Here is a 27,330-nt window from a genome sequence, read left to right as displayed (position 1 = left end):
CCTTCATGGCTACAAATAAGGAGACTCAAAACGAAAACAATTTAGAGGCATCCCGGCCCACAGGGTTCTTGGCACAGGAGGGTCTCCTCCCACTGGTACTCTAACACCATCACTGCCATGTCTTATCTCAAGTAGTCAAGTGCCACAGATGACCACATACAACACCTCTTAACGCCCCCACATTAGTTCAGGCTCCTCACAGAGCATAATATTCTTCTAGAGTGCCTCTGTCAATAGTTAAAATGAATCCTAGTTGGAGAGTTTTAAACTGCTGAGGCCATTTTCTCACCAGACCTTCTCTGAATAAGTCTCTTGTGGATCTGACTGTGAGAATGGAAAAAGGAATCTGTACAAGAAGACGGACTCAAACTCCCTTTTGTTTGTTTGCTTCAAAAGCAATGAAATAGAGAACAGACACCTTGTGGAACGTGTGAGTAACAAAGCTTGCCAGTCATTGGGAAGATGTGAAGTGGAAAAATACTTGCCATGCTGACTGATAGTGCAAGGAACATAAAAGCAATGCAGGAGATCCTGCTGGATACACATGACTGCACTGGCACATGTTGTCTTCCACTGTCCTGACTTTCTCAATGGCTTCATGATAGCATTATGATGCAGAAAAGAAATTTAAAAGCTACTCATAACTGTCAAAAAGAAACAAAGGAAGAATGAGAGAGAGAGAGAGAGAAAAAAGTTCCATACTTACAATACCATTAAAAAAAATTCAGTGGAGAAAGATGGCAATGATCCTTAAGAGTTTACTAAAACAAAGAAGCCAGTGGGGAAAAACAGAACTTTAAAGTACTGGAAGTATGGGGAACCTGACACTTGAAGATGCTAAATTCCTGAGCAGTTACTCCATTGGAATTACAGGGTATAACTTTACTACTTATACTCTGTACCAAAGAGTCAAGAGGAAGTCCCCAAACAGTTGATTTTAAATATATCTCAGGGGAATTCCCTGGCGGTCCAGTGGTTAGGACTTGGCGTTTTCACTGCCACGGCGGCCCTGGTTCAATTCCTGGTCGGGGAACTAATGTCCTGCAAGCTGGATCATTTTTATCATTTGAAAAAAATATTTCAAATGATAACATAAAAGAGTAAAAGATTGTATTTTTAAAAAGAATAATTCTGTTTTTAGAAAATTTGGATTATAAAATCTTTTTGTAAGTGATTCAGGTTATATTTTTAATATTAATAAATCACAGCAAGTGCTTCAAATTATCTTTCCTTTTTAGAAATAAAATTAAACCTGTTTTTCCCTGGTTCTGCATTAATTTTTTGAAATTTAACCTCATTAAACAATAGAATTCAATCCTCTGATTTCATAAAGTGAAGATGGTAGGGAGAGGGAATAAATTGATGAGTAATATAAGCTATGTACATGCAATAATATGCAACAACAATAACACAAAATGGTTTTAAAAATAAAACACAGGGCAAGATGCTGACACTTACGTTATATATTACGTTTTGATTTACTGCTTTAATTTTACACTGATGTTCCCAGGGAGTTCTTTCTTGGGTCAACTGAGCTTCTTAAAAGTGAAGTGTCAGCTTTTATTGCAAAAGGATTATCCCACCAAGCCCTCATATGTAAAAGAATGACAGAGTTATAAGTGATGAAACGGGAATATGACTGAGATCAGATTTTAGCATCAGATGTGAACAATTTGACACAACTCAAATGTGCTTCCAGACTCTACCCACCACACACCACAGAAGACATCACAAAATGTGATATATGGGTAATATATGTTATGTGGGTCTGTGCAGCCTAAATAACACAGTGCCCAATAAATGTACACAATGCTCTGGTGACACTGACTTAAAAAATTAATTAGACATCAGTCTTAATTACAAATACTATTTGAAGATTGGATCTAAGGTCTCAGAAAGGTCTGCCATTCTAATCTCATCTATGGTGTGTCAGATTTCATATTTTAAGAATTTTAATGCTACTAGAAAGCCCTAAGATTAGAATAAGAATTTTAAAGATACAGTTTCTCCCTCTTGAATTAAAGCTAACATGACTTTTAACTAACAATCAAGTGCACGAAGACCTCCAGCAGTAAGGGTCTTACAAACACATACTAAGCCTCCTGCCCTTGCCCTCTAACCACTAATCCCATGGACTGGGGTTATGTATATTCTGCTATGTTCTGAATAAACACATACCTGCCCAGGAAACTGGAAATCATCATTTGGGATGAAGATGCAGAGTTAGCTGAGTGTCACAGTAGGAAAATATTCAAAAGATCTATAACTCCTTGAACTGAGTTCAGCATCTGTGTTCTCAGCACAGGGACAGCCTGAGTATCAAGTGCTTCCTGACACCAGGCCCTCAACAGAGTTAATGGAGAGAGGCAGGCAGAAGAGTGGCTTCTGCCATCATGAACTTTAACAAGCCTTCAAACTATTTTGATTTAAAATATCAGTTTAAAAAAGGGGAAAAAAAGATAGCAAGAAACGGCTTTGATTTTTCCAATAAAAGGGTATCCTCTGAAAGATGACATTGCTAAAACACAAAATACAGCCATATAACACAAAGAGCAGTCTGGAATGAAAGTAATCTGGGTTTGAATCTCAGCTTTATCATTTACTAGGTAAGTGACTCTGGGGAATTTATTTAGTTTCTCATCTATGTAATGGGGGTAGAAATATCTATTTGGCATTGTGTGAGGATTAAATGAGGTAATCTGCATTAAGCACTAAGCAGGTTGTGCAGAATATAATAAGCACCGAAATGTACTTGTTTCTGGTATGTTTCACTCACTTATTCATTCAACATTTATTGAGTGTCACTATGGGCCAGGTCACATTGCAGGTGCTGGTTTTTATTAAGGCTGGTAGTTGAAAGCCTTATGAAATAGAAGAATGATAAAAATCTTGGTAATTAGAAGATGCCTCAGAAATCACCTAACTGAAGCATCTCACTTACGGGTAGGGATGGGGGGTGTGTGGCTCCTTTGGGTTCAGATCAGAAACTTGTAGGAAAGGTACTTTTCAAACTCCATATGGCCCCCTGTCCTGCGCTCCCTCCCCGCACTGAGAATCTCGCACGTGATGAGAGAAGTCATCACAGGGGTTGTGTGGCGTAATAGAAAGAGCAGCAGAAAAGAGGATTAAAAAAAAAAAAGCAATCCAACACCTTCTTTTTAACAGTGAGGACACCAAAATCTTAAAAGACTTAATCTAATTCCTGGCCCATCACCTTCTTCTTTTTCCTGAAAGCTGCCTTTTGCCTGGTCCTTGGAAAACCTGACTAGTTTATAAAGCAAACCTTGTTGTCAGAATGTGATTCAGAGAATTAGATAAGACAAAGAATTCATCACTCCTTCCCAAACTTTTAAAGACACTGTCAACAATTTAATACTGAAAGTGTCTAAAATAACAACTGTTAAGATCAGGCAGTTGGTTTTAAAAAAGGTAAAACAGTCTCCAATACCAAGGCTCCTTTAGTGCTTTGCAGAGAAACTTATGTTCACCAGCATCACGATCCATAAGACAGTTATCAGTGAGGACTCCCAAAACAGAATATTCTCAGTACAAACATAACTGTCATTTTATAATGACCACTAGGAAATGAATGGGGAGCACTACTTTGCAAAAGGGCCTATTTCAAGCATTTATTATATAAAAATAAACCAAGATTTGAATAGAGACGTTTTCTTTTCATGTGGCCCCATTTTCTCAGAAGTCTGTATTTTGATATTCAGACAAGATCATGTCATGCTAACCCTTTATCAACTCATCAAGGTAAGAAATGACATTTTGATTCGAAGTAAAGATTTCATAACTAAGTGAAGAAAATGGAATTCAACTGGTTGCTTTTTCAGTCTATTAGTGCTGAACAGAACATGCATAACACCAGGAAAGGCAAGCAACAAAGAGAACTTGGCAAAAAGGCAGATTTACCACCAGTTTTGAGGCCAGATCCATGTGCCCCAGTTCTTCAAGGTTATAGATGAGTTCTGTCTGGAACAGGGCTTCAGTGATGGGTGCAGTACAGGTCTCATTTCTAAGATAATCAATCAAATCAAAAGCTCTCTGAAGAGGCACCTTGCCTAGGCTAAAGGGTAAAAGAACAAAAAAGTAAATATGCCAAGACAGGCAGATGAACTGTATGTATGCTGAGAGACAAATGGCTAGATAGCGGGTGGGGGGATCCTGAAGACCTAAATTTTAAGCTTTGGGTGGTATTCTGTAAAGTTAGACTAAATATTATTATCTTTGATTAGTTCGTGTGTGTGACTCAAGGTTAAAGACACATCGCAGGAAAAATAAACAATAGCTCAGCTTTTGTTATATAAGTCACCTGTAAATTACTACTGATTCAGGAAAAGTATTATAATATTTTAGGTGAGAAAAGATGAAGAGTGCTAATTTTATTTATATATTAATTACTTTTATTTATCAGGTGAGAGCAGGTGGCAGAAAGAGGATTTGAATCAGAAAGAACTTTTTTATTTGTTATTTGTATGGGAATTTGTCAAACTTGCTAAGGCAAGGTCTGCTGTGAATTTATGGTGAACACATTTAAAAAATTAACCACTTTACAGAAATCGCAACAATGGTGGCTGAGATGATGTAAGGTCACTTCATAAAATATGAACCAAAATAGGACAGTCAAGAGCAGTCAGAAGGAACACATTTGAATATTCCTTGTGTGTCTGACCCATTAACAACCTGAACCAGTAATCTTGCTCTTCAGAGGATATTCATACACGGGGTCACTGCCATTGCAGTGACTGGCTGGAGAGGTAAGTCATTGCAGTGACTTGTGGGATGGCTGGGGAGCTAAGTGGTGCTCCAGCTCTCAGAGGTGTCCCTCAAACTAGTGAGGGAGCACCAAGCTTTATGCTGAAACCACCTGCTGCTTGACAAGAATTCTCTCATGAGATAAAGCAAACGCGGAACTTTTACATCAATTTATTCAGCAAATATGTGTCCTGCTTGTTGGTATCTACAGTCTTGAAATATTCTTTAAATCTTATTATACAACTGTTCAATATGTTTGTAGCTGATGTTTCTAGATAGACTATAAAGCCCCTGAAGGCAAGGAATATGTCTTATATCTTCCCAATCCTCCAAAATGAATTATACCTAACAGGCAATACATGCTAGTTCTTTTGAATTGCTTTTCCATAATGTCCTTTTCCTCGAGAATACTTATTTAAAAACAAAACAAAATAAGACCCAAGACAAGCATACTCTACCCTGCAAGTTCAAAGATGTTGTTGATGAGGCTGGCTCGATCTTTGTCACTCAGGACATAAGGATCTATTTTCAACTGTTTGATCAGTGCTTCCCAGTTGTTGTCTGCATAATGTACAATATAATAGCCAGTCATGTCTGTATTGACCTTGATCCACTTCACTTCTTCTGTGAGATTGATGACAACTAATACAGACCAAAAAGTGAGAGAGAGAGAAGGTAACAGGAAAAGAAAAATATTAAACAGATACCTTGTTTGTTTCAAAGTTAATATGGTATTATTATGTAATATTCCACTAAGAAACTAAACGGCTGCCTCCCAGGGCAGTTATTTTCATGTTAACAAAGATCACCACTCATTCACTTAACAATTATTTATTTAATGGTAAACAAGGTAGACATGTGCCTTCTCTCATAGATCTTACAATCTAATGTAACCAGGTGAATAGAATATCATATAAATGTTGTCTATGGAAAAAGAAAACATGGCATTCTGTAGAAGCACAGAGTAGAAATGCTTCACCTCCTAGGGAAGGTTAGGAGAAATTTCTTGGAAGAAATGACATCAAAGTTGAGACTTCAGGATATATAGGTGTTGTTAGCCAAGTAAGAGGGACTCTGAGTGTTCAAGGCCCACAGCGAAAGTGTACACGGAGTCCATGCACTGAACCAGCTCCCAAGTTCACTGTGGCTAGAGGAGAGAGGCAGGGAGAGGGGCAGTGTGTGCAGGGTGAGGCACAGGGGAAGACAGTGAGAGAACTATAGAAAATGCGTTCCATCTCAGCCTTTGTTTATGTTAGCAAAGAAAGGACAAACAAAGCCATTTAAAAAGACACATAATTCGGCTTCCCTGGTGGTGCAGTGGTTGAGAGTCCGCCTGCCGATGCAGGGGACACGGGTCTGTGTCCCGGTCTGGGAGGATCCCACATGCCGCGGAGCGGCTGGGCCCGTGAGCCATGGCCGCTGAGCCTGCGCGTCCGGAGCCTGTGCTCCGCAACAGGAGAGGCCACAACAGTGAGAGGCCCGCGTACCACACACACACACACAAAATTCCATTGTATATATGTGCCACATCTTCTTTATCCATTCATCTGATGATGGGCACTTAGGTTGTTTCCATCTCCGGGCTATTGTAAATAGAGCTGCAATGAACATTTTGGTACATGACTCTTTTTAAATTTTGGTTTTCTCAGGGTATATGCCCAGTAGTGGGATTGCTGGGTCATATGGTAGTTCTATTTGTAGTTTTTTAAGGAACCTCCATACTGTTCTCCATAGTGGCTGAACCAATTCACATTCCCACCAGCAGTGCAAGAGTGTTCCCTTTTCTCAGCCATAAAAAGAAACGAAATTGAGCTATTTGTAATGAGGTGGATAGACCTAGAGTCTGTCATACAGAGTGAAGTAAGTCACAAAGAGAAAGACAAATACCGTATGCTAACACATATATATGGAATTTAAGAAAAAAAAAAATGTCATGGAGAACCTAGGGGTAAGACAGGAATAAAGACACACAACTACTGGAGAACGGACTTGAGGATATGGAGAGGGGGAAGGGTGAGCTGTGACAGGGCGAGAGAGAGTCATGGACATATATACACTACCAAACGTAAGGTAGATAGCTAGTGGGAAGCAGCCGCATAGCACAGGGAGATCAGCTCGGTGCTTTGTGACCGCCTGGAGGGGTGGGATAGGGAGGGTGGGAGGGAGGGAGACACAAGAGGGAAGAGATATGGGAACATATGTATATGTATAACTGATTCACTTTGTTATAAAGTAGAAACACACCATAGTAAAGCAATTATACCCCAATAAAGATGTTAAAAAAAAAAAAGTCACATAATTCAAAGACAGCAAAATAAACATTAGGGAAGGACTAAGGTCTCATTAAGTACAAATAAGAAATTACTGAGTTAAAATAATAGAAAATTGATAATGCATTTTTTGGCCCCTACCATTAAATATAAATGCTGAGAGAATTGTTAGAAATTTATATGGAATGATTTCAATTAACGTACAATTAACAAGAAGCTAAAAATATGTGACTATAAAAAATATTACTACAAAAGCTGGACTACAAAATATATATAGGAATTTTCAAAATGTTTAAAATTACCAATCAAGAAATGTCCTTCAAAGTTGGCAGTGAGGACGTGAATTTAAAACAATAGTTAAGGGTATGCTTCTAAGCATCTTAAGGTTTAATATTTATTAGACTATAAACCCCATGAGCTTTAGTTTGTGTACAGCTAATCCCTCAGCACTAGAACAATACTCCTAGCAAGTACTCAAAAAATACTCAGTGAATTAACGAATGAACAAAACATTTATGTCATGGTAAGTTGTTTCAAACAAATCTAAATAAAATTTGTAGGCGTTTATGATGTAAGTTTTCTTCCCCATTTTAAAGTAGAGAATACAATTTTTTAAATTATAGGAGAAAGAGTAGAGATAAGAAAAATAATCTAAACTCAGATGATAAAAGCATTATGGGGCATATTTCCTGCCAAGATTTTTCCTATAAACATTTTAACTGAATTAATATTTAATACACTGGATCTATATACATTTATTTTATACTGCGTTTTCACCTATCAGATTTCACCTCCTGCCATTTTCCCACTGTCTTCATATGCAGTATTCAAGTATCTTCAGAATATTTTATTTTGAGACCTACCACAGCTTAACCAATCTCCTATTTGGAAATATTTAGGCTGTTTTAAAATATTCACCATCACAATAATTATATATAAAGGTTTTTACACATAAAATGCTTTGGAAACACATTAAAACCCTTTAGTACCTGAAGTCTTAGGGTTGATCAACTTCAAAAGCATGAATTATTTAAATTTATCAGATTTTCTTAATGCCTTAATTACTCTAATTCTACTGAAACTGTAAAAGATTTTTAAGATGGAAAGACTTACATTCTGATCATGTCTTAACATGACATATCAGATAATCAGTCTTTTTCATTAAAAAGAACTCCATACTAATTTGTTTTATTGCTGCTATAGCAACAGATGGGAAAGATTAATTACATCAATAGGGTTTATTCCTTTTCTAGAGCAGAATGCAGTTCTAAGGTTTATTTGTGATGGCAACAGTAGCTGCTCCAAGTTGGAGATACTTTTAACAAATCTATGACTAATGAAATTAACTTTATCATTAGCTAACGCAAAATATCAACACTCTCCGGGTCACCAAACACAATTTCCTACAAGGCTTTTATGAAGAAAGGACCTTGGGAAGAAGAACTAAAGAGCTTCAAATCTCCCTTTCCCAACAAAGGAGGCAAGGAATGATAAGTATGGCAATTTTCCCATTGGATAGATACAGGAAAATATTGAAATACAGAGTATCTTCGCTGATAAGCAACTTGCCATGTTGTAAACCTAGCCAAGTCCAGATGGTAGAGAGGAGGAACACAGCTGGGAGTGTGCTTGAAATTATTACTGTCATTTTGATGACAGAATATAAAGCAGTGCAGCGACAGCATAGAGAGGAAATTTATCGTTTAAAGAATCAACATATTAGTCTCTTTCAGGTCTTCTGAGTGATCCAGAATGGAGGACCTTAAAACCACAGGTATCAAAAAATAATAGCTTTGCACACAAGGGAGGTAACTACATCCTGCAGCTCAAATGTGGATGAGGCTATCCTCATACGTTTTTAATTTATTATAATCATTAACAGATTAACAGTTCAATTTTCACAGTCCACTGAGTAGTAAAACAAGAGTGAGCAACTCCAATGTTAAATGGCAGAAGCCCAGATTAAGTAATCTAATAGGGATTTTAAAAAAACATTTGTCAATGAGTTATGAAAATCAACTACTGTTTTATAAAGAAACATTAAAGCACAGAAACAAAAAATATGTTTTCACTATAAAGCTGCAAAATTTCCTGTGTAGCTTGCTCCAGAGGGCTAGCATGATACATGCAGCTGAACTGCATGCATCCCCTTCTGTTCAAAAGCATTCCGTTCTCCAATACTCCTTTCTTCCCCTTTATTTTATTAGGGGGAAAAGGCAAGAGCAGAGAATGGCACATGATAAATATCCAATCCTAACTACATGCCCTTCCTCCTTCCTCTTGTTTTCAACTGCCTTTCATTTCAATGCCACGTCCTTTAGTTTCAGAGAAATATTTCTGGCACAGTGATATCCTTTTAGAAACATGAATGTTCCAAGTTAGAGTTAACATAAAAATTTCCTATAGTGAAAGAGATTAGGTTTGAATAAAATGTGGAAGACAGAGAGAGAGGAAAGAGGAGGGGGGAAAGGAAGGAAGAGAAGGGAGAGGGAGACATTTTAGTGTAATTTCCTCAATAGGTAGTTTAGAAAAATGGTCCCATTCAGCCCTTCTTATGCAAAAAAAACTATTAACCATTCAAAATCCATGTACATGGGGAAAAGTGACAAAAGCATTGACCACATATAACTTCTATATTTGATTGAACTAATGGATTAACCCAGCAACCCTGACATTAGAATGCACGAAAATATGCTATAGATTTAACAAACCATCAAGATAACACATTGTACTAAAGTCATATGGCATAAAATAAGCCTCTGTAGTCACTGTCTGTGCTATATTTCTTTTGAGAAAAGAAAAAATTAAAATTCAATTAAACCAAAATTTGTTCTCACAGGAGCATCAGGAACCAAGAAGACCCAGCTGTCCTCAAACACTTTTTGTGAGGACAGACATTTTCAGTGTGGACTTTCAAAACCTGAACTGCCAGGAATTAAAATTGCAGCAGCAAGGTAAATAACACAGTTGAGAAGACGAATTAGCAGACACTGCTTTCAGCACATATTGGCTCAGTTCCACCTCTAGATTAAACCAATCATATTATAGTGCATTTCATATATCTCCCTTTACTAAGAATATTTTCAAATGAAGAGAAACAGAAGGTATCATTTCATCAAGGTTGGAATGCTCTTTTCCTAGAAATTTTTACAGTGAGATTTGAAATTGAGTCACGTTGTTATAGACTAAATTTATTTATTCAATAAATTTTTGTGTACCTATAGGGTGCTAAGGTTGCAAAAGTGATTTGTGTAACCAAGATCTCCACCCTCAATGGGGGATACATCTAATGTGGGATAAATATAAACAAAACAGTACTTATAGTATATAAAAAGTAGAGAATATCATTAAAACACATAAGTAGGGCATCTAACCTGTCTTGGGGTGAGGGAGGGCTCCTTAGAGCAAGCAATGGATGAGTTGAGATCTGAAGAGTGCATAGGAGTAAAACCAAGGAATCAGGAGGCAGGAGTGTTCTTCCAGAAGAGAAAACAGCATATGTAAAGGCCCAGAGACAAGAGGCAGTGCTGCATGTTTGAGTTGCTGAAACAATTTTTGTGCAGTGGAAGCAGAGTGCCAGGTAAGGACTTAGAAGGAAACGGCAATAGCAGGAAAATATGAGCAAGACTTTGGGGTGTAAATCTCAGAAAGAGTTTAAGAAACTGGCATATGAACTAAGCTAAAAAGTAGAGGGCTAATAAAAGCAGATTTCTTATTGTCCAATTATTTCTAATACCACCAAAAACTTATATACCCTTGGGAGGTTTGCAAAATTTCCTTATTGGTCCCTTTTGAAAATAGGGAGACGGGTAAAGCAATCTACAGATAGAATGCAATCCCTATCAAATTACCAATGACATTTTTTACAGAACTAGAACAAAAAAATCTTAAAATTTGTATGGAGACACAAAAGACCCGGAATAGCCAAAGCAACCTTGAGGGAAAAAAACGGAGCTGGAGGAATCAGACGCCCCGACTTCAGACTATACTACAAAGCTACAGTAATCAAGACAATACGGTACTGGCATAAAAACAGAAATATAGATCAATGGAACAGGATAGAAAGCTCAGAGGTAAACCCACGCACCCATAGTCAACTAATCTATGACAAAGGAGGCAAGGATATACAATGGAGAAAAGACAGTCTCTTCAATAAGTGGTGCTGGGAAAACTGGACTGCTACATGTAAAAAAATGAAATTAGAACGCTCCCTAACACTATACACAAAAATAAACTGAAAATGGATTAAAGACCTAAATGTAAGACCGGACACTATAAAATTCTTGGAGGAAAACACTCTTTTTTTTTTTTTTTTTTTTTTTTTTGCGGTACGTGGGCCTCTCACTATTGTGGCCTCTCCCATTGCGTAGCACAGGCTCCGGACGCGCAGGCTCAGTGGCCATGGCTCACGGGCCTAGCCGCTCCGTGGCATGTGGGATCTTCCCGGACCAGGGCGTGAACCTGTGTCCCCTGCATGGACAGGTGGACTCTCAACCACTGCGCCACCAGGGAAGCCTGGAAGAACACTCTTTGACATAAATCACAGCAAAGTTTTTTTGACCCACCTTTTAGAGTAATGGTAATAAAAACAAAAATAAGCAAATGGGACCTAAGGAAACTTAAAAACTTTTGCAAAGTAAAGGAAACTATAAATAAGGTGAAAAGACAAGCAGGAGAAAATATCTGCAAATGAATCAACAGACAAAGGATTAATCTCCAAAATATATGAACAGCTCATGCAGCTCAATATTAAAAAAACAAACAACCCAATCAAAAAATGGGCAGAAGATCTAAACAGATATTTCTCCAAAGAAGACAGACAGATGGGCAAGAAGCACATGAAAAGCTGCTCAACATCACTAATTATTAGAGAAATGCAAATCAAAAGTACAGTGAGGTATCACCTCACACTAGTTAGAATGGGCATCATCAGAAAATCTGCAAATGCCAAATGCTGGAGATGGTGTGGAGAAAAGGGAACACTCTTGCACTGTTGGTGGGAATGTAAATTGATACAGCCACTATGGAGAACAGTATGGAGGTTCCTTAAAAAACTACAAATAGAATTACCATATGACCCAGCAATCCCACTACTGGGCATATACCCTGAGAAAACCATAATTCAAAAAGAGTCATGTACCAAAATGTTCATTGCAGCACTATTTACAATAGCCCAGAGATGGAAACAACCTAAGTGTCCATCATCAGATGAATGGATAAAGAAGATGTGGCACATATATACACTGGAATATTACTCAGCCATAAAAAGAAACGAAATTGAGCTATTTGTAATGAGGTGGATAGACCTAGAGTCTGTCATACAGAGTGAAGTAAGTCACAAAGAGAAAGACAAATACCATATGCTAACACATACATATGGAATTTAAGAAAAAAAAATGTCATGAGGAACCTAGGGGTAAGACAGGAATAAAGACACAGACCTACTAAAGAATGGACTTGAGGATATGGGGAGGGGGAAGGGTAAGCTGTGACAAAGCGAGAGAGAGGCATGGACAAATATACACTACCAAATGTAAGGTAGATAGCTAGTGGGAAGCAGCCGCATAGCACAGGGAGATCAGCTCCGTGCTTTGTGACCGCCTGGAGGGGTGGGATAGGGAGGATGGGAGTGAGGGAGACGCAAGAGGGAAGAGATATGGGAACATATGTATATGTATAACTGATTCACTTTGTTATAAAGCAGAAACTAACACACAATTGTAAAGCAATTATACCCCAATAAAGATGTTTAAAAAAAAAAAAAAAAAAAAGTAAGATATAAAAATCACAGGTGCACAATATCAACCAAGTAAAAAATTATTTAAAAAAAATGACTAGAAAGAAATAATCATGAGAGTAGTTACGATAGGGTAATAAGATTTGTTCTCCATCTTCTGGATTTTATGTAATGTGCATATGTTATGCTTAAAAATTATGTTTTTCAATAGTAACATTAATAATGATAACTAACACTTATATAGCACATAACATGTGCCAGGCATTATTCTAGGTGCTTCATATAAATGAGCTCAATTAATCCTCACATAACACTATAACGCAAGTATAATTACTCTCTCCATTCTACAGCTCAGGGAAAGAGGCTCAGAGAGGTCACATAACTCACCTAAAATCATACAACTGAACCAGGCAATGTGGCTCCAAAGTCAGACTGTTACTAAGCTACACTCCCCTCTCAAAGATATAGGATTGAACAACAGATCCAATTCAAACAAGAAATTTTCCCTTTCCATAAATCTAAAGTATCACTAATGGTTCCTGCAGAACCCAAGAGCCTCATGTTTTCAGGATGTAAATTAAGAGGATACGTGGTGTAGCATTCAGTGGTATTTAACAGATGGTTAGAAACTACACTTCAATTTCTTTTTATAGACTCCTTGTGGGTCAGCATATACAATCTTTACATTTTATTATCCCCCCACAATCATAATTTCTTGCCCTATTTTCTCATTATCAAAAAATGTATACTGTGTCTACAGGACATTTTGTAATAATTATTTACTACAAATCTGTCTCATGAATCAACGTTTGTCATGCATAAGAATCATCTAGGGTGCTTATTAAAATGCAGTCGCCTCAGCCCACCCCTAGAGAGTAGACAGCAGAGTATACTTTAAGAAACTGATCTACTACTTCTAACAAAATATTTATCTAGGATACAAAAACACAGTATTTGCTATTTTCTACCACAACTGCTAGCATATTCAGCGCAATATTTTATACCTTATTTCACATGACTAAGAAAGACCAGTTTTATGCATGATACATAGAATCAATCTCACCTTAGTCACATTTTGTACAGGTGTCTCATAGAACCAGCTCAGAGAGCTGTGTACATTGGAAAGTGTAATGGAAATTGTAATCTCCTTTCTGCTGCTTGGTCAATTTTTAGAAAATATGCTGTTTCTAATTTCATTTCAGAAAAGTGTTAAATATAGCCAAACCTGATTTCTTGTCCAGTAATGATACTGATCGATACTTTGAATAATTTCCTTCATCAGTGACATAGGATAGTGGAATATGCCACAGAGAGCTGTAAAAAGAAAATACTGGAAGATTATCACTCTTTCCAATATTTCAGTCAGTTACACATAATTTGTTGGGTATATATATATTTTTTTTGGCAGGAAGGTGACATTTTTCAAGCTATTCCCGGAAAGGGATAATCTTGTTAGGTTTCTTAAGAACTTATGATTATAAAACATTCAAAAATACTTTAACCTGAGGGTGCAAAAGAGATAGCGGGGAGAGAGAGAGGGCACTCACCTTGCATCTGAAGGCTGAATTTCAGGCTTCATATTTAAAGAAAATCTTTCTTGTTGCACCAGAAGTTCCTTTCCTTTTCTTTGAACAGTCACTAAAGGAAATCCTTTCTGCAGGGTCCAGGTTTTCATCATTTTCCTTACGTCTAGTGTTTTGTTTGAGACCTATAGAAAAAAAGAAATTATTTTTGCTTTAACAGTCTAAAAATTTTATAGTACCTTTCCCTCTTTCCCTACCACATTCTATGGAGACTACATTTAATGGTAATATAAAAAAGAAGCACAAATGCTGAGTTGAACTTACATTTTTACTCTAGGTAATTGAGCAAGTGCTAAAAGGAAAGTAACTTGGAATACAGCTAAGTGATAACTAAAGAGAGTGAGAGAGGAACTACATTGAAAAAGCAGCACATACGCTATCAACCAACTGAGTGTTCATTAAAATCCCTAAGAAGATATAAGCACTCCTTCAGGTCACAATACTAACATTTAGAAGGTATGGATAATGATATGCAGTCTAGAATCAGAAGCACTGCTACTCACTCCTGTGAATCAGCTAGGTCCAGATTTCTCGGTCCAGATTTCTCTTTATTCCCCAGACCCTCTGCTTTCACAAATGTTAAAGTTCATCTTTTAAAGAGCTCATCCTGTGGGAGTGCCTGGGAGCAGCAGCAGAGGAGTGAGATACAAACAGGTCGGCTGCCTGGACTTTAGGTCTCTCTAGAGAACAGCAGTGAATGTTTTTCATGGTCACATACCCCTTTTTCCTATAAAATACATGAATTTATCTACAAGATCTAGAATCCAGTGTCAGAGGTTCACAGACCCTCTAAAGCTCCCTGTCCCTAAGACATCTGGTATCAATGATTAAGAAGCAATTTTTGAACTATCTCTTTGAAGCAGGTGAGCTAAATTTACGATTCAAATTATTTTTCTAGATTACCTATGGATTTGCAAGCAACTCAAATCATCAAGTGCTTAAAATGTTTTGTAGTATCACGCCACTATGGCAGGCCTTACACCTCAGTCAACATAAACCTATTTATTTAAAGCCAAAAAGGATGGAGAAAATCTTCCCAAATGCTTTGTGAGATTAACCTTATGTTTCTCATGGCTTTGACCTATTTATTTCTGGACAAGAGGTTGGGAAGAAAACAAGCTTGCCCCAAAGCAAGGCACTTTTGAGTCCCTGAAACAGAACTGAAATGAAAAGTCCAGTGCGTAATTTGATGTGGATGCTGGAGAACCTGAGGATAACGTTAAGGGGCTAGATCTGGATAGGAAAACACTGTGATGCAAAAGTTGAAGTCAGTGAGGAAGGCAGAAATATATTCTAAACGTCAGGAGATAATACAATGAGTATAAAGTAAATAATGTGGCTTTCATTTGAAATGCTACCTGATAAGAGGAAAAACAATGATTTAGAAGCAACTCTTAGGTAATAAGGACTGATCGTTCTTCTCAAAAAGAACTCAGACAGTAGGGAAGATATATCTTCTGGGAAAAGGGTTAACAATTAGAAGCTACCAAATTTCAGAGAAGGCAAGGGAGCAGAGAAAGCACATGGAAAAGATCCAGAGCAGGGGTTCTTAACCCAGGATCCACAAAATGTTGAATCTGTGTGTGATATTTTGCCTATCTGTGGTTTATTGGGGGAATATGTCCAGAACTTTCATCAAATTTTCAAATATGTCTGTGATCTTCCAAAACGTTAAAAACCATTGATCTAGATCAGGGTAACAAATTCAAATGCTTACAAGGGCTATGCCATCAGCATATGTGCACGATGCAGGCTGGGTTCACACACTGTTATGAAGCATAACTTGTAACCGATTACACTGCTTGTTAGAATTCTAGGCACAACAAAATCCAAGCAGCAAAAGGACCCAAGGGCAGTGTGGAGCCATGGCAGCCAGACTATGATATATCATCTAAGTTAGAGGAACATGGCCACAAAAGATAGGAGGATACATAAGGCAGAGTATAGAGCAAAAAATCATGAATGTAAGGTAGAAAGACTGCAAAAACATAAGGAAAGGAAAAGAGATTTTTTGAAAAAAAAATCAAATAATGAAAACATAATAATATACACTAATTCAGAAAAGAGAACTTTCTTACAAAGTAGGAATGGAGATTAAGATATAGACTAAAGATGCTTACACAAGGCCTCATGCAATTTTTTCAACAATTAAGACCAGGACTTCCATTTCATGACCTTTAATTCTGTGCTCTTATTCATAAATATTTATATACTAAGCTCCATTCCCCTCTCTCTTAAATAACTATCCTTGGTACCATAGCTTATTTACATACTTGATAAAAACATAAATACAAGAACTCCTCTCTTCTTAGTTTAAGAGCTAAATAAAATATCCAGGTCACTTACCTCATTAAAACTATCCCACAGATCATCACTGTGAATGGATGCATAGCTATGATTATGCAGGTAAAGAACAATAGCGTGTTGAAATACATCTTCACTAAGGTAAGTTTTCAGCATCAACAACAGAGAAGCTCCCTATTCAAAAAAAAAAGCAAAAAGGGGAAGAAAATAATAGAATACAATAGGTTTATAGAGATAAGAATCTAAGATTCAAAATACAATCACTGTAAGCAAATACTTTCATAACCCAGTGATAATACACTGTTATTTAGTCTCACATAACCAGTTGTGTACTATGTTGAAATTGTCTTAAAAAGTATTTTAAGAGGTTTGAAAAAGAATTAATGGAGTAAATTCCTATTTGCACTAATTCTTCTATAAGCCATTTTGCGTGGTCTCGCAGTTACTCACTGTTTCAGTGTTAGTGTTAAAAAGTTAAGTGTTTTGGGCTTCTCTGGTGGCGCAGTGGTTAAGAACCCACCTGCCAATGCAGGGGACACGGGTACGAGCCCTGGTCCGGGAAGATCCCACATACTGCGGAGCAACTAAGCCTGGGCACCACAACTACTGAGCCTGCGCTCTAGAGCCTGCGAGCCACAACTACTGAGCCTGCGTGGCACACCTACTGAAGCCCGTGTGCCTAGAGCCCGTTCTCTGCAATGAGAAGCCACCACGATGAGAAGCCCGTGCACTGAAATGAAGAGTAGCCCCCGCTCACTGCAACTACTGAAAGCCCGTGCGCAGCAATGAAGACCCAACGAAGCCAAAGATGAATAAAATAAATAAATAAATTTAAAAGAAAAAGTTAAGTGTTTTTATATACATATATGTTTTTAAATTGGGGTATAGTTGCTTTATAATGTTGTGTTAGTTTCTGCTGTACAATGAAGTGAATCAGCTATAAGTATACATATATCTCCTCCCTCTTGGACCTCCCTCTCACCACCCCCATCCCACCCATCTAGATCACCACAGAGCACCGAGATGAGTGGATAAAGAAAATGTGGTACATATATAAAATGGAATATTACTCAGCCTTAAAAAGGAACAAAATTGGGTCATTTGTAGAGACATGAATGGACCTAGAGTCTGCCATACAGAGTGAAGTAAGTCAGAAAGAGAAAAACAAATACTGTATATTAACGCATATATGTGGACTCTGGAAAAATGGTACAGATGAACCTATCTGTAGGACAAGTATAAATATATTTTTAATTTAAAAAATGCCAAATTTTCTGTGGCATTCCCCACCCTTATCTCCAATGCTTAAAGCACACTGCTGGAGACAATAAAGTAGCTGAACTCTCAAAAGGTCTCTTTGCTAGGGAGTACATTAATTTCAGATTTTAGTATGTCATGATGCTGAAGTTGTTTTCAAGATCTCTCTTCTTCCTGCAGACTCACTTCAAATATGTTTGGAATATATGAATGTACGTACAGGGTAGTAAGCATACGCCAAAAATTCAGAGTCAGACATGCAACTGCTAAAGGGCACACTATACTCACTGATGCACGTCATCTTCTCCAGTCTTAAAATAACCGCCTCCTCTGTGAAGCCTTCCCCGATTTGAGACACAAATCGTATTTCTCCATATTCAAAAGCAATTTATACCATACTTCCTGCATCTGCTATAGATATATTCTTATTTCCTCTTCTAGACTGTAAGTTAATTTAGGGAAAAACTGAAAAGCTCAATTCCTATGACTAAAATAATGCCTGGTACAGAGGAGGCACTCAAATACTTTTTGAATGAATTTCACTTCTGATAAAAATGTAGCAATGTTAAGTCATCAAGATTATCAGATACACATAACTGAACTTAATATCTACTACTTAATACCTATTACTCTCATTTCTGTAACACACTTTAGTGCTACTATAAATTTAAATGCTCATTCTTTTTTGTTGTTGTTGTTTTTAATCTTTATTGCAGTATAAATGCTTTACAGTGTTGTTAGTTTCTGCTGTATAACAAAGTGAATCAGCTATACGTATACATATATCCCCATATCCCCTCCCTCTTGCGTCTCCCCCCCCCAATCCCACCCCTCTAGGTGGTCACACAGCACCAAGCTGATCTCCCTGTGCTCTGCAGCTACTTCCCACTAGCTATCTATTCTACATTTGGTAGTGTATATATGTCAATGCTACTCTCTCACATCGTCCCAGCTTACCCTTTCCGCTCCGCATGTCCTCAAGTCCATTATCTACGTCTGTGCCTTTATTCCTGTCCTGCCCCAGCTTCCTCAGAACCATTTTTTTTTCCTCTAAGATTCCATATATATATGTTAGCATACGGTATTTGTTTTTTTCTTTCTGACTTACTTCACTCTGTGTGACAGACTCTAGGTCAATCCACCTCACTACAAATAACTCAATTTTGTTTCTTTTTATGGCTGACTAATATTCCATTGTATATAGGTGCCACATCTTCTTTATCCATTCATCTGTCGATGGACACTTAGGCTGCTTCCATATCCTGGCTACTGTAAATAGCACTGCAATGAACACTGTGGTACATGACTCCTTTTGAATTATGGTTTTCTCAGGGTATATGCCCAGTAGTGGGATTGCTGGGTCATATGGAAGTTCTATTTTTATTTTTTTAAGGAACCTCCATACTGTTCTCCATAGTGGCTGTATCAATTTACATTCCCACCAACAGTAAAAGAGGTTTCCCTTTTCTCCACACCCTCTCCAGCATATTCTGTTTGTAGATTTTTGGATGATGGCCATTCTTACCGGTGTGAGGTGATACCTCATTGTAGTTTTGATTTGCATTTCTCTAATGATTAGTGATGTTGAGCATCCTTTCATGTGTTTGTTTGTAATCTGTATATCTTCTTTGGAGAAATGTCTGTTTAGGTCTTCTGCCCATTTTTGGATTGGGCTGTTTCTTTTTCTGATATTGAGCTGCTTGTATATTTTGGAGATTAATCCTTTGTCAGTTGCTTCATTTGCAAATATTTTCTCCCATTCTGAGGGTTGTCTTTTGGTCTTGTTTATGGTTTCCTTTGCTGTGCAAAAGCTTTGAAGTTTCATTAGGACCCATTTGTTTATTTTTATTTCCATTTCTCTAGGAGGTGGGTCAAAAAGGATCTTGAAGTGATTTATGTCATAGAGTGTTCTGCCTATGTTTTCCTCTAAGAGTTTTATAGTATCTGGCCTTTCATTTAGGTCTTTAATCCAGTTTGAGTTTATTTTTTATAGGTGTTAGGGAGTGTTCTAATTTCATTCTTTTACATGTAGCTGTCTAGGTTTCCCAGCACCACTTATTGAAGAGGCTGTCTTTTCTCCATTGTATATTCTTGACTCCTTTATCAAAGATAAGGTTACCATATGTGCGTGTGTTTAACTCTGGGCTCTTTATACTGTTCCACTGATCTATATTTCTATTTTTGTGCCAGTACCATACTGTCTTGATTACTGTAGATTTGTAGTATTGTCTGAAGTCAGGGAGCCTGATTCCTCCAGCTCCATTCTTTGTTCTCAAGTTGCTTTGGCTATTTTGGGTCTTCTGTGTTTCCATACAAATTGTGAAACTGTTTGCTCTAGTTCTGTGAAAAATGCCATTGGTAGTTTGACAGGGGTTGCACTGAATCTGTAGATTGCTTTGGGTAGTATAGTCATTTTCACAATGTTGATTCTTCCAATCCAAGAACATGGTATATCTCTTCATCTGTTTGTATCGTCTTTAATTTCTTTCATCAGTGTCTTATAGTTTTCTGCATACAGGTCTTTTGTCTCCTTAGGTTGGTTTATTCCTAGGTATATTATTTTTTGGTTGCAATGGTAAATGGGAGTGTTTCCTTAATTTCTCTTTCAGATACTTCATCATTAGTGTATAGAAATGCAAGAAATTTATGTGCATTAATTTTGTATCCTGCAACTCTACCAAATTCATTGATTAGCTCTAGTAGTTTTCTGGTAGCATCTTTAGGATTCTCTATGTATAGTATCATGTCATCTGCAAACAGTGACAATTTTACTTCTTCTTTTGCGATTTGGATTCCTTTTATTTCTTTTTCTTCTCTGATTGCTGTGGCTAAAACTTGCAAAACAATGTTGAATAACAGTGGTGAAAGTGGGCAACCTTGTCTTATTCCTGATCTTAGTGGAAATAGTTTGAGTTTTTCACCATTGAGAACAATGTTGGCTGTGGGTCTGTCATATATGGCCTTTATTATGTTGAGGTAAGTTCCCTCTATGCCTACTTCTAGAGGGGTTTTATCATAAAGTGTGTTGAATACTGTCAAAAGCTTTTTCTCCATCTATTGAGATGATCATATGGTTTCTCCTTCAGTTTGTTAATATGATTTATCACATTGATTGATTTGCGTATACTGAAGAAACCTTGCATTCCTGGGATAATCCCCACCTGATCATGGCGTATGATCCTTTTAATGTGCTGTTGGATTCTGTTTGCTAGTATTTTGTTGAGGATTTTTGCGTCTATGTTCGTCACTGATATTGGCCTGTAGTTTTCTTTCTTTGTGACATCTTTGTCTGGTTTTGGTATCAGGGTGATAGTGGTCTCGTAGAATGAGGTTGGGAGTGTTCCTCCCTCTGCTCTATTTTGGAACAGTTTGAGAACGATAGGTGTTAGCTCTTCTCTAAATGTTTGATAGAATTCGCCTGTGAAGCCATCTGGTCCTGGCCTTTCGTTTGTTGGAAGATTTTTAATCACAGTTTGAATTTCAGTGCTTGTGATTGGTCTGTTTATATTTTCTATTTCTTCCTGGTTCAGTCTTGGAAGGTTGTGCTTTTCTAAGAATTTGTCCATTTCTTTCAGGTTGTCCATTTTATTGTGGTAGAGTTGCTTGTAGTAAACTCACGATCCTTTGTATTTCTGCAGTGTCAGCTGTTACTTCCCCTTTTCCATTTCTAATTCTGTTGATTTCTGCGTTCTCCCTTTTTTTCTTGATGAGTCTGGCTAATGGTTTGTCAATTTTATATTCTCAGAGAACCAGCTTTTAGTTTTATTGATCTTTGCAATTGTTTCCTTCATTTCTTTTTCATGTATTTCTGATCTGATCTTTATGATTTCTTTCCTTCTGCTAACTTTGGGTTTTCTTTGTTCTTCTTTCTCTAATTGCTTTAGGTGTAAGGTTAGGTTGTTTACTTGAGATTTTTCTTGTTTCTTGAGGTAGGATTGTATTGCTATAAACTTCCCTCTTAGAATTGCTTGTGCTGCATCCCACAGGTTTTGGGTTGTTGTGTTTTGATTGTCATTTTTTCCAGGTATTTTTTGATTTCCTCTTTGATTCCTTCAGTGATCTCTTGGTTTTTTAGTAGTGTATTGTTTAGCCTCCATGTGTTTGTATTTTTTTACAGCTTTTTTCCTGTAATAGATATCTAGTCTCATAGTGTTGTGGTCGGAAAAGATACTTGATACGATTTTAATTTTCTTAAATTTACCAAGGCTTGATTTGTGACCCAAGATATGATCTATCCTGGAGAATGTTCCATGAGCACTTGAGAAGAAAGTGTATTCTGTTGTTTTTGGATGGAATGTCCTATAAATATCAATTAAGTCCATCTTGTTTAATGAGTCATTTAAAGCTTGTTTCCTTATTTATTTTCATTTTGGATGATCAGTCCATTGGTGCAAGCAGGGTGTTAAAGTCCCCTACTATGACTGTGTTACTGTCGATTTCCCCTTTTATGGCTGTTGGCATTTGCCTTATGTATTGAGGTGCTCCTATGTTGGGTGCATAAATATTTACAATTGTTATATCTTCTTCTTGGATCGATCCCTTGATCATTATGTAGTGTCCTTCTTTGTCTCTTCTAATAGTCTTTATTTTAAAGTCTATTTTGTCTGATATGAGAATGGCTACTCCAGCTTTCGATTTCCATTTGCATGGAATATCTTTTTCCATCCCCTCACTTTCAGTCTGTATGTGTCCCTAGGTCTGAAGTGGGTCTCCTGTATATAGCATATATACGGGTCTTGTTTTTGTATCCATTCAGCCAGTCTATGTCTTTTGGTGGGAGCATTTAATCCATTTACATTTAAGGTAATTATCAATATGTATGTTCCTATTCCCATTTCCTTAATTGTTTTGGGTTTGTTTTTGTAGGTCTTTTCCTTCTGTTTTGTTTCCTGCCTAGAGAAGTTCCTTTAGCATTTGGTGTAAAGCTGGTTTGGTGGTGCTGAATTCTCTTAACTTTTGCTTGTCTGTAAAGGTTTTAATTTCTCTGTCGAATCTGAATGAGATCCTTGCTGGGTAAGCTTTGTTGTAGGTTTTTCCCTTTCATCACTTTAAATATGTCCTGCCACTCCCTTCTGGCTTGCAGAGTTTCTGCTGAAAGGTCAGCTGTTAACCTTATGGGCATTCCCTTGTATGTAATTTGTTGCTTTTCCCTTGCTGCTTTTAATATTTTTTCTTTGTATTTAGTGTATTTAGCGATAGATTAATATGTTTCTTGGCATGTTTCTCCTTGGATTTATCCTGTATGGGACTCTGCCCTTCCTGGACTTGATTATTTCCTTTCTCATGTTAGGGAAGTTTTCAACTATAATCTCTTTAAATATTTTCTCAGACTCTTTCTTTTTCTGTTCTTCTTCCAGGACCCCTATAAGTCAAATGTTAGTGCATTTACTGTTGTCCCAGAGGTCTCTGAGACTGTCCTCAATTCTTTTCATTCTTTTTTCTTTATTCTGCTCTGTGGTAGTTATTTCCCCTATTTTATCTTCCAGGTCACTTATCCGGTATTCTGCCTCAACTATTCTGCTCTTGATTCCTTCTAGAGAATTTTTAATTTTATTTATTTTGTTGTTCATCATCGTTTGTTTTCTCTTTCATTCTTCTAGGTCCTTGTTAAACATTTCTTGTATTTTCTCCATTCTATTTCCAAGGTTTTGGCTCATCTTTAACTATCACTACTCTGAATTCTTTTTCAGGTAGACTGCCTATTTCCTCTTCATTTGTTAGGTCTGGTGGGTTTTTACCTTGCTCCTTCATCTGCTGCATATTTCTCTGTGTTCTCACTTTGTTTAACTTACTGTGTTTGGGGTCTCCTTTTTGTAGGCTGCAGGTTTGTAGTTCCTATTGTTTTTAGTGTCTGCCCCCAGTGGGTGAGGTTGGTTCAGTGGCTTGTGTAAGGTTCCTCGTGGTGGGGACTGGTGCCTGTGTTCTGGTGGGTGGGGCTGGATCTTGTCTTTCTGGTGGGCAGGGTCGTGTCCAGTGGTGTGTTTTGGGGTGTTGTGAACTTAGTATGATTTTAGGCAGCCTTTCTGCTAATGGGTGGGGTTGTGTTCCTGTCTTGCTAGTTGTTTGGCATGGGGCGTCCAGCACTGGAGTCCGCTGACAGATGGGTGGGGCTGGGTCTTAGCGTTGAGACAGAGATCTCTGGGAGAACTCTCACCTATTGATATTACATGGGGCTGGGAGGTCTCTGGTGGTCCAATGTCCTGAACTCCCTTCTCCCACCTCAGAAGCTCAGGCCTGACACCACGCCAGAGCACCAAGACCCTGTCAGCCACATGGCATGTGAGGACACAGCAAGAAGACAGCTGTCTACAATCCAGGAAGAGAGCTCTCACTAAGACCCAAATTGGCCAGCACCTTGATTTTGGACTTTCAGCCTCCAGAACTCCAAACACTGGAACTTCACACTCCAGAGGTTCTCCTCTGGATGTGCTATCTCTCCCTTTCTGGGCATGTCCTCTAAATGCTCATTCTTGTTCTCAATAGATCCCGTTCTCTCCTGCATCATTAACTTTCCCTCTCTACTGTAACATTCCATTAACAAAAACTATGTATCAGTCCTCAGTTTAAACAAATAAGATCCCCTTCCTTTCCTTAACCCTGTGCCTCCTCCAATTATCACCCTATTTCTTGTTCCTCCTTTGAGGTAAACTCCTCAAAAGAGTTGTCTGCATTTGCCACCTCCATTTGCTCTGTTTCCATTTTCTCTTGAGTCATCTTCTGACCATCACTCCACTGAAAGTGGTTTTATCAAGGTCACTGGTGAATCTCATGGTGTCAAACCAATGTCAATTCTCAGGCTCACCTTTATCAACCTACTAGTAGCATTTGATATGAGTGATCACCCACTCCTCCTTGAAAGTCTTTCTGCACTTGGCCTTGGCATACCACTCTTGATTCCTCCCCTAACTAACCATCCCTTTCTGTCTCTTTTGTAGGATCCTCCTTATTTTCTCAAGGACTAAATTTTGGTGTCCCTGGCATTTAATCTTCAGACTTCTTTTCTTCTCTAAATTTCTTCCTAGATGATCTTCTCAATGCCAGGGGTTTTAAATGACCTGCAAATTTATATATCTAACCAGACTTCCCCTCAATTCCAGACTCGTATCCAACTACATGCCTATTATCTCCACTTACGCACCTCAAACTTACTCAAAAATTGAACTTTTTTTTCTTCTTGCCCCAAATCTACTCTTCCAATAATCTTCTCATTTCAGCAAATAACAACTCCATTTTTCCAACTGTTCAGGCAAAAATCTTAAAGTCGTCCTTGACTCCTCTCTTAATTCCACATCTAATCCATTAGTAAATTCTACTGGATTAACGTTTACCATATATTCTAAAAACAACCATTGCTCATTACTTTCAGTACTATCACCCTTGTCCATGCCACCAATATCTTGCCACTGGTCTATTACAACAACCTCCCAACTAGTCATCTTGATTCCATATGATGTTGAAGGCTGATTTAAAAAAAAAAAATCATACTACGGTAGTTCCCTCATCAAATGGCTTTTCATTCCACTTTGCAAAAAATCAAGGTCCTTACTACGTCCAGTAAGATGATCTACAATGATGTGGCCCCTTATAATCCTTCTCACTTCATCTACTACTTTCCCCTGTGTTTATTCCACTCCAGACACGTTGGCTCCTTGCTGGTGCTTGAACCTGCCGACCAATCTTCATCTCAAGCTGTGTGGGTCCCCAAGACAAGTCCCAGGTATGATGACGTGTTAGGAGGACTCACAGGACTCAGTAGTCATATTCACCACTATGATTTATTACAGTGAAAGGACATGAAGCTAAATCAGCTAAGGGAAAAAGTTCATGGGGTGAACAAGTACAAGCTTCCAGGAGTCCTCTGCAGTGGAGTAAGACAGGATGCACTTAATTCTCCCAGGAACAAGTTGTGACAACATGTATAAAATGTTGTCTATCAGGGAAGTTCATCAGAGACTCAGTACCTGGGATTTTTATTGGGGGCTAGTCATGGAAGTGTCCTCTGCCTAGCAAGTACCAAAACTCCAGACTCCCAGAAGGAAAACAGATGTTTAGCATAAATCACATTGTCTGTACAAACAGTGTGGGCACAGTGAATCATTCCTATCAGGGAATGGTGGTAACTCTCCCCAAATCCAAGTTGCCAGATACCAGCCAAGAGCCAGCCTTACAATTATGCCTTTCTAATGATAGCAGTCTCAGGCCTACTATGTTAACTCATTTCTGCACACAAGCCCTATGCACTGGTTATTTCCTCTTCCTGGAACATTTTTCCCCCAGAAGTCCACATGCCTTGTTCCCTCACATCCTCCAGATGGTATTCAAATATCACCTTATCAGTGGTCTTCCCCAACCATCTTATATAAAATAGCATTTCCTTTGTCATTCTCATTTCCCTTACCACGCTTTATTTTCATGTTAGCACTAATCACCAAACAAAATATCTATTTATTTATTCATTTGTATTGTGTCTGTGCCTATCTCTGACCCCTGAAATAGAAGCTCCATGGTAAAAGTGACATAGGCCACCTTATTTCCTGATGTATCCCCAGCACCTAGGACAATGTTAGGTAGATGGTTGGTACTTGTATGATTTGCTAAATGACTAAATCCTCACAAGGCAACCCACATCAGAATTAGGCTTGCAGATCATGAAGATCAAATAGAACATGTCTGTCAAACACATTTCCCTAGTGACACTTACTACTTCTTGCACACAATAATGGTAAGTTACCCAGTGTCCTATTTTTCTCTGTTATGTGCGATATTTGCCAGATTCCCAATTCTGAAATAAGTAGTTCCCATGCTGACAGGGATAAGGTATGCTGTGGAGACAACATGCTCAGAAGACACTGAATTCTGGGTTTGGAAGAGCTCTGTAGCAAGAGATCCTGAAATAACTGTTCTATATAAGAAAAGAATTGCAGGTCGTAAAATTTTCTTTATTGGCAGGTCCAGTATGGGCTTTAAAAATCACAACACATAGCAGTAGCTCTAATTGGAATACATTTAATATAGCTAATTGAACTCCTGATTTCCTCATTTATTAACAGTACTACCATTCTCCCTGCCAGTCAGGCTTGAACCTGGAACACATTTCTGCTCCTTCTTCTTTTTTTTTTTTTTGCGGTACGCGGGCCTCTCACCGCTGCGGCCTCTCCCGCCGCGGAGCACAGGCTCCGGACGCGCAGGCCCAGCGGCCATGGCTCACGGGCCCAGCCACTCCGCGGCACGTGGGATCCTCTCAGACCGGGGCACGAACCCGTGGCCCCTGCAACGGCAGGCAGACTCCCAACCACTGCGCCACCAGGGAAGCCCTCTGCCTCCTTCTTTACCTGCTTTACCCCGTCGCTAAGTCCTTTAAGTACTTCCCTACACTCAGGGTTTTTTCACATCCATCATTTCCCTTCTACTCTCACTA

The 27,330-nt window shown here is 38.2% G+C and overlaps 1 protein-coding gene across 5 annotated transcripts in view; it reads right to left on the bottom strand.

The window, feature by feature from the left end:
• Window positions 1-27,330, bottom strand: part of LNPEP (leucyl and cystinyl aminopeptidase) — a 106,553-nt gene that overhangs the window by 14,403 nt on the left and 64,820 nt on the right. For all 5 annotated transcript variants that reach the window (XM_089909139.1, XM_089909138.1, XM_022592271.3 and 2 more), the window contains 5 exons: window positions 16,698-16,829; window positions 14,316-14,476; window positions 13,994-14,082; window positions 5,220-5,403; window positions 3,919-4,072 (listed from right to left, as the gene is read on the bottom strand). In XM_089909139.1, the coding sequence (XP_089765265.1) occupies window positions 3,919-4,072; window positions 5,220-5,403; window positions 13,994-14,082; window positions 14,316-14,476; window positions 16,698-16,829 (720 nt within the window). The remainder of the gene's footprint in view (window positions 1-3,918; window positions 4,073-5,219; window positions 5,404-13,993; window positions 14,083-14,315; window positions 14,477-16,697; window positions 16,830-27,330) is intronic.

This window comes from Delphinapterus leucas, chromosome 3 (genome assembly GCF_059928025.1).
Source record: "Delphinapterus leucas isolate spDelLeu-1000000601 "Yukka" chromosome 3, BTC_Dleu_Yukka2, whole genome shotgun sequence".
NCBI classification, from domain to species: Eukaryota; Metazoa; Chordata; class Mammalia; order Artiodactyla; family Monodontidae; genus Delphinapterus; species Delphinapterus leucas.
Note: the sequence above shows the minus strand (reverse complement) of the source record. Positions and strands in the feature narration are given on the sequence as shown.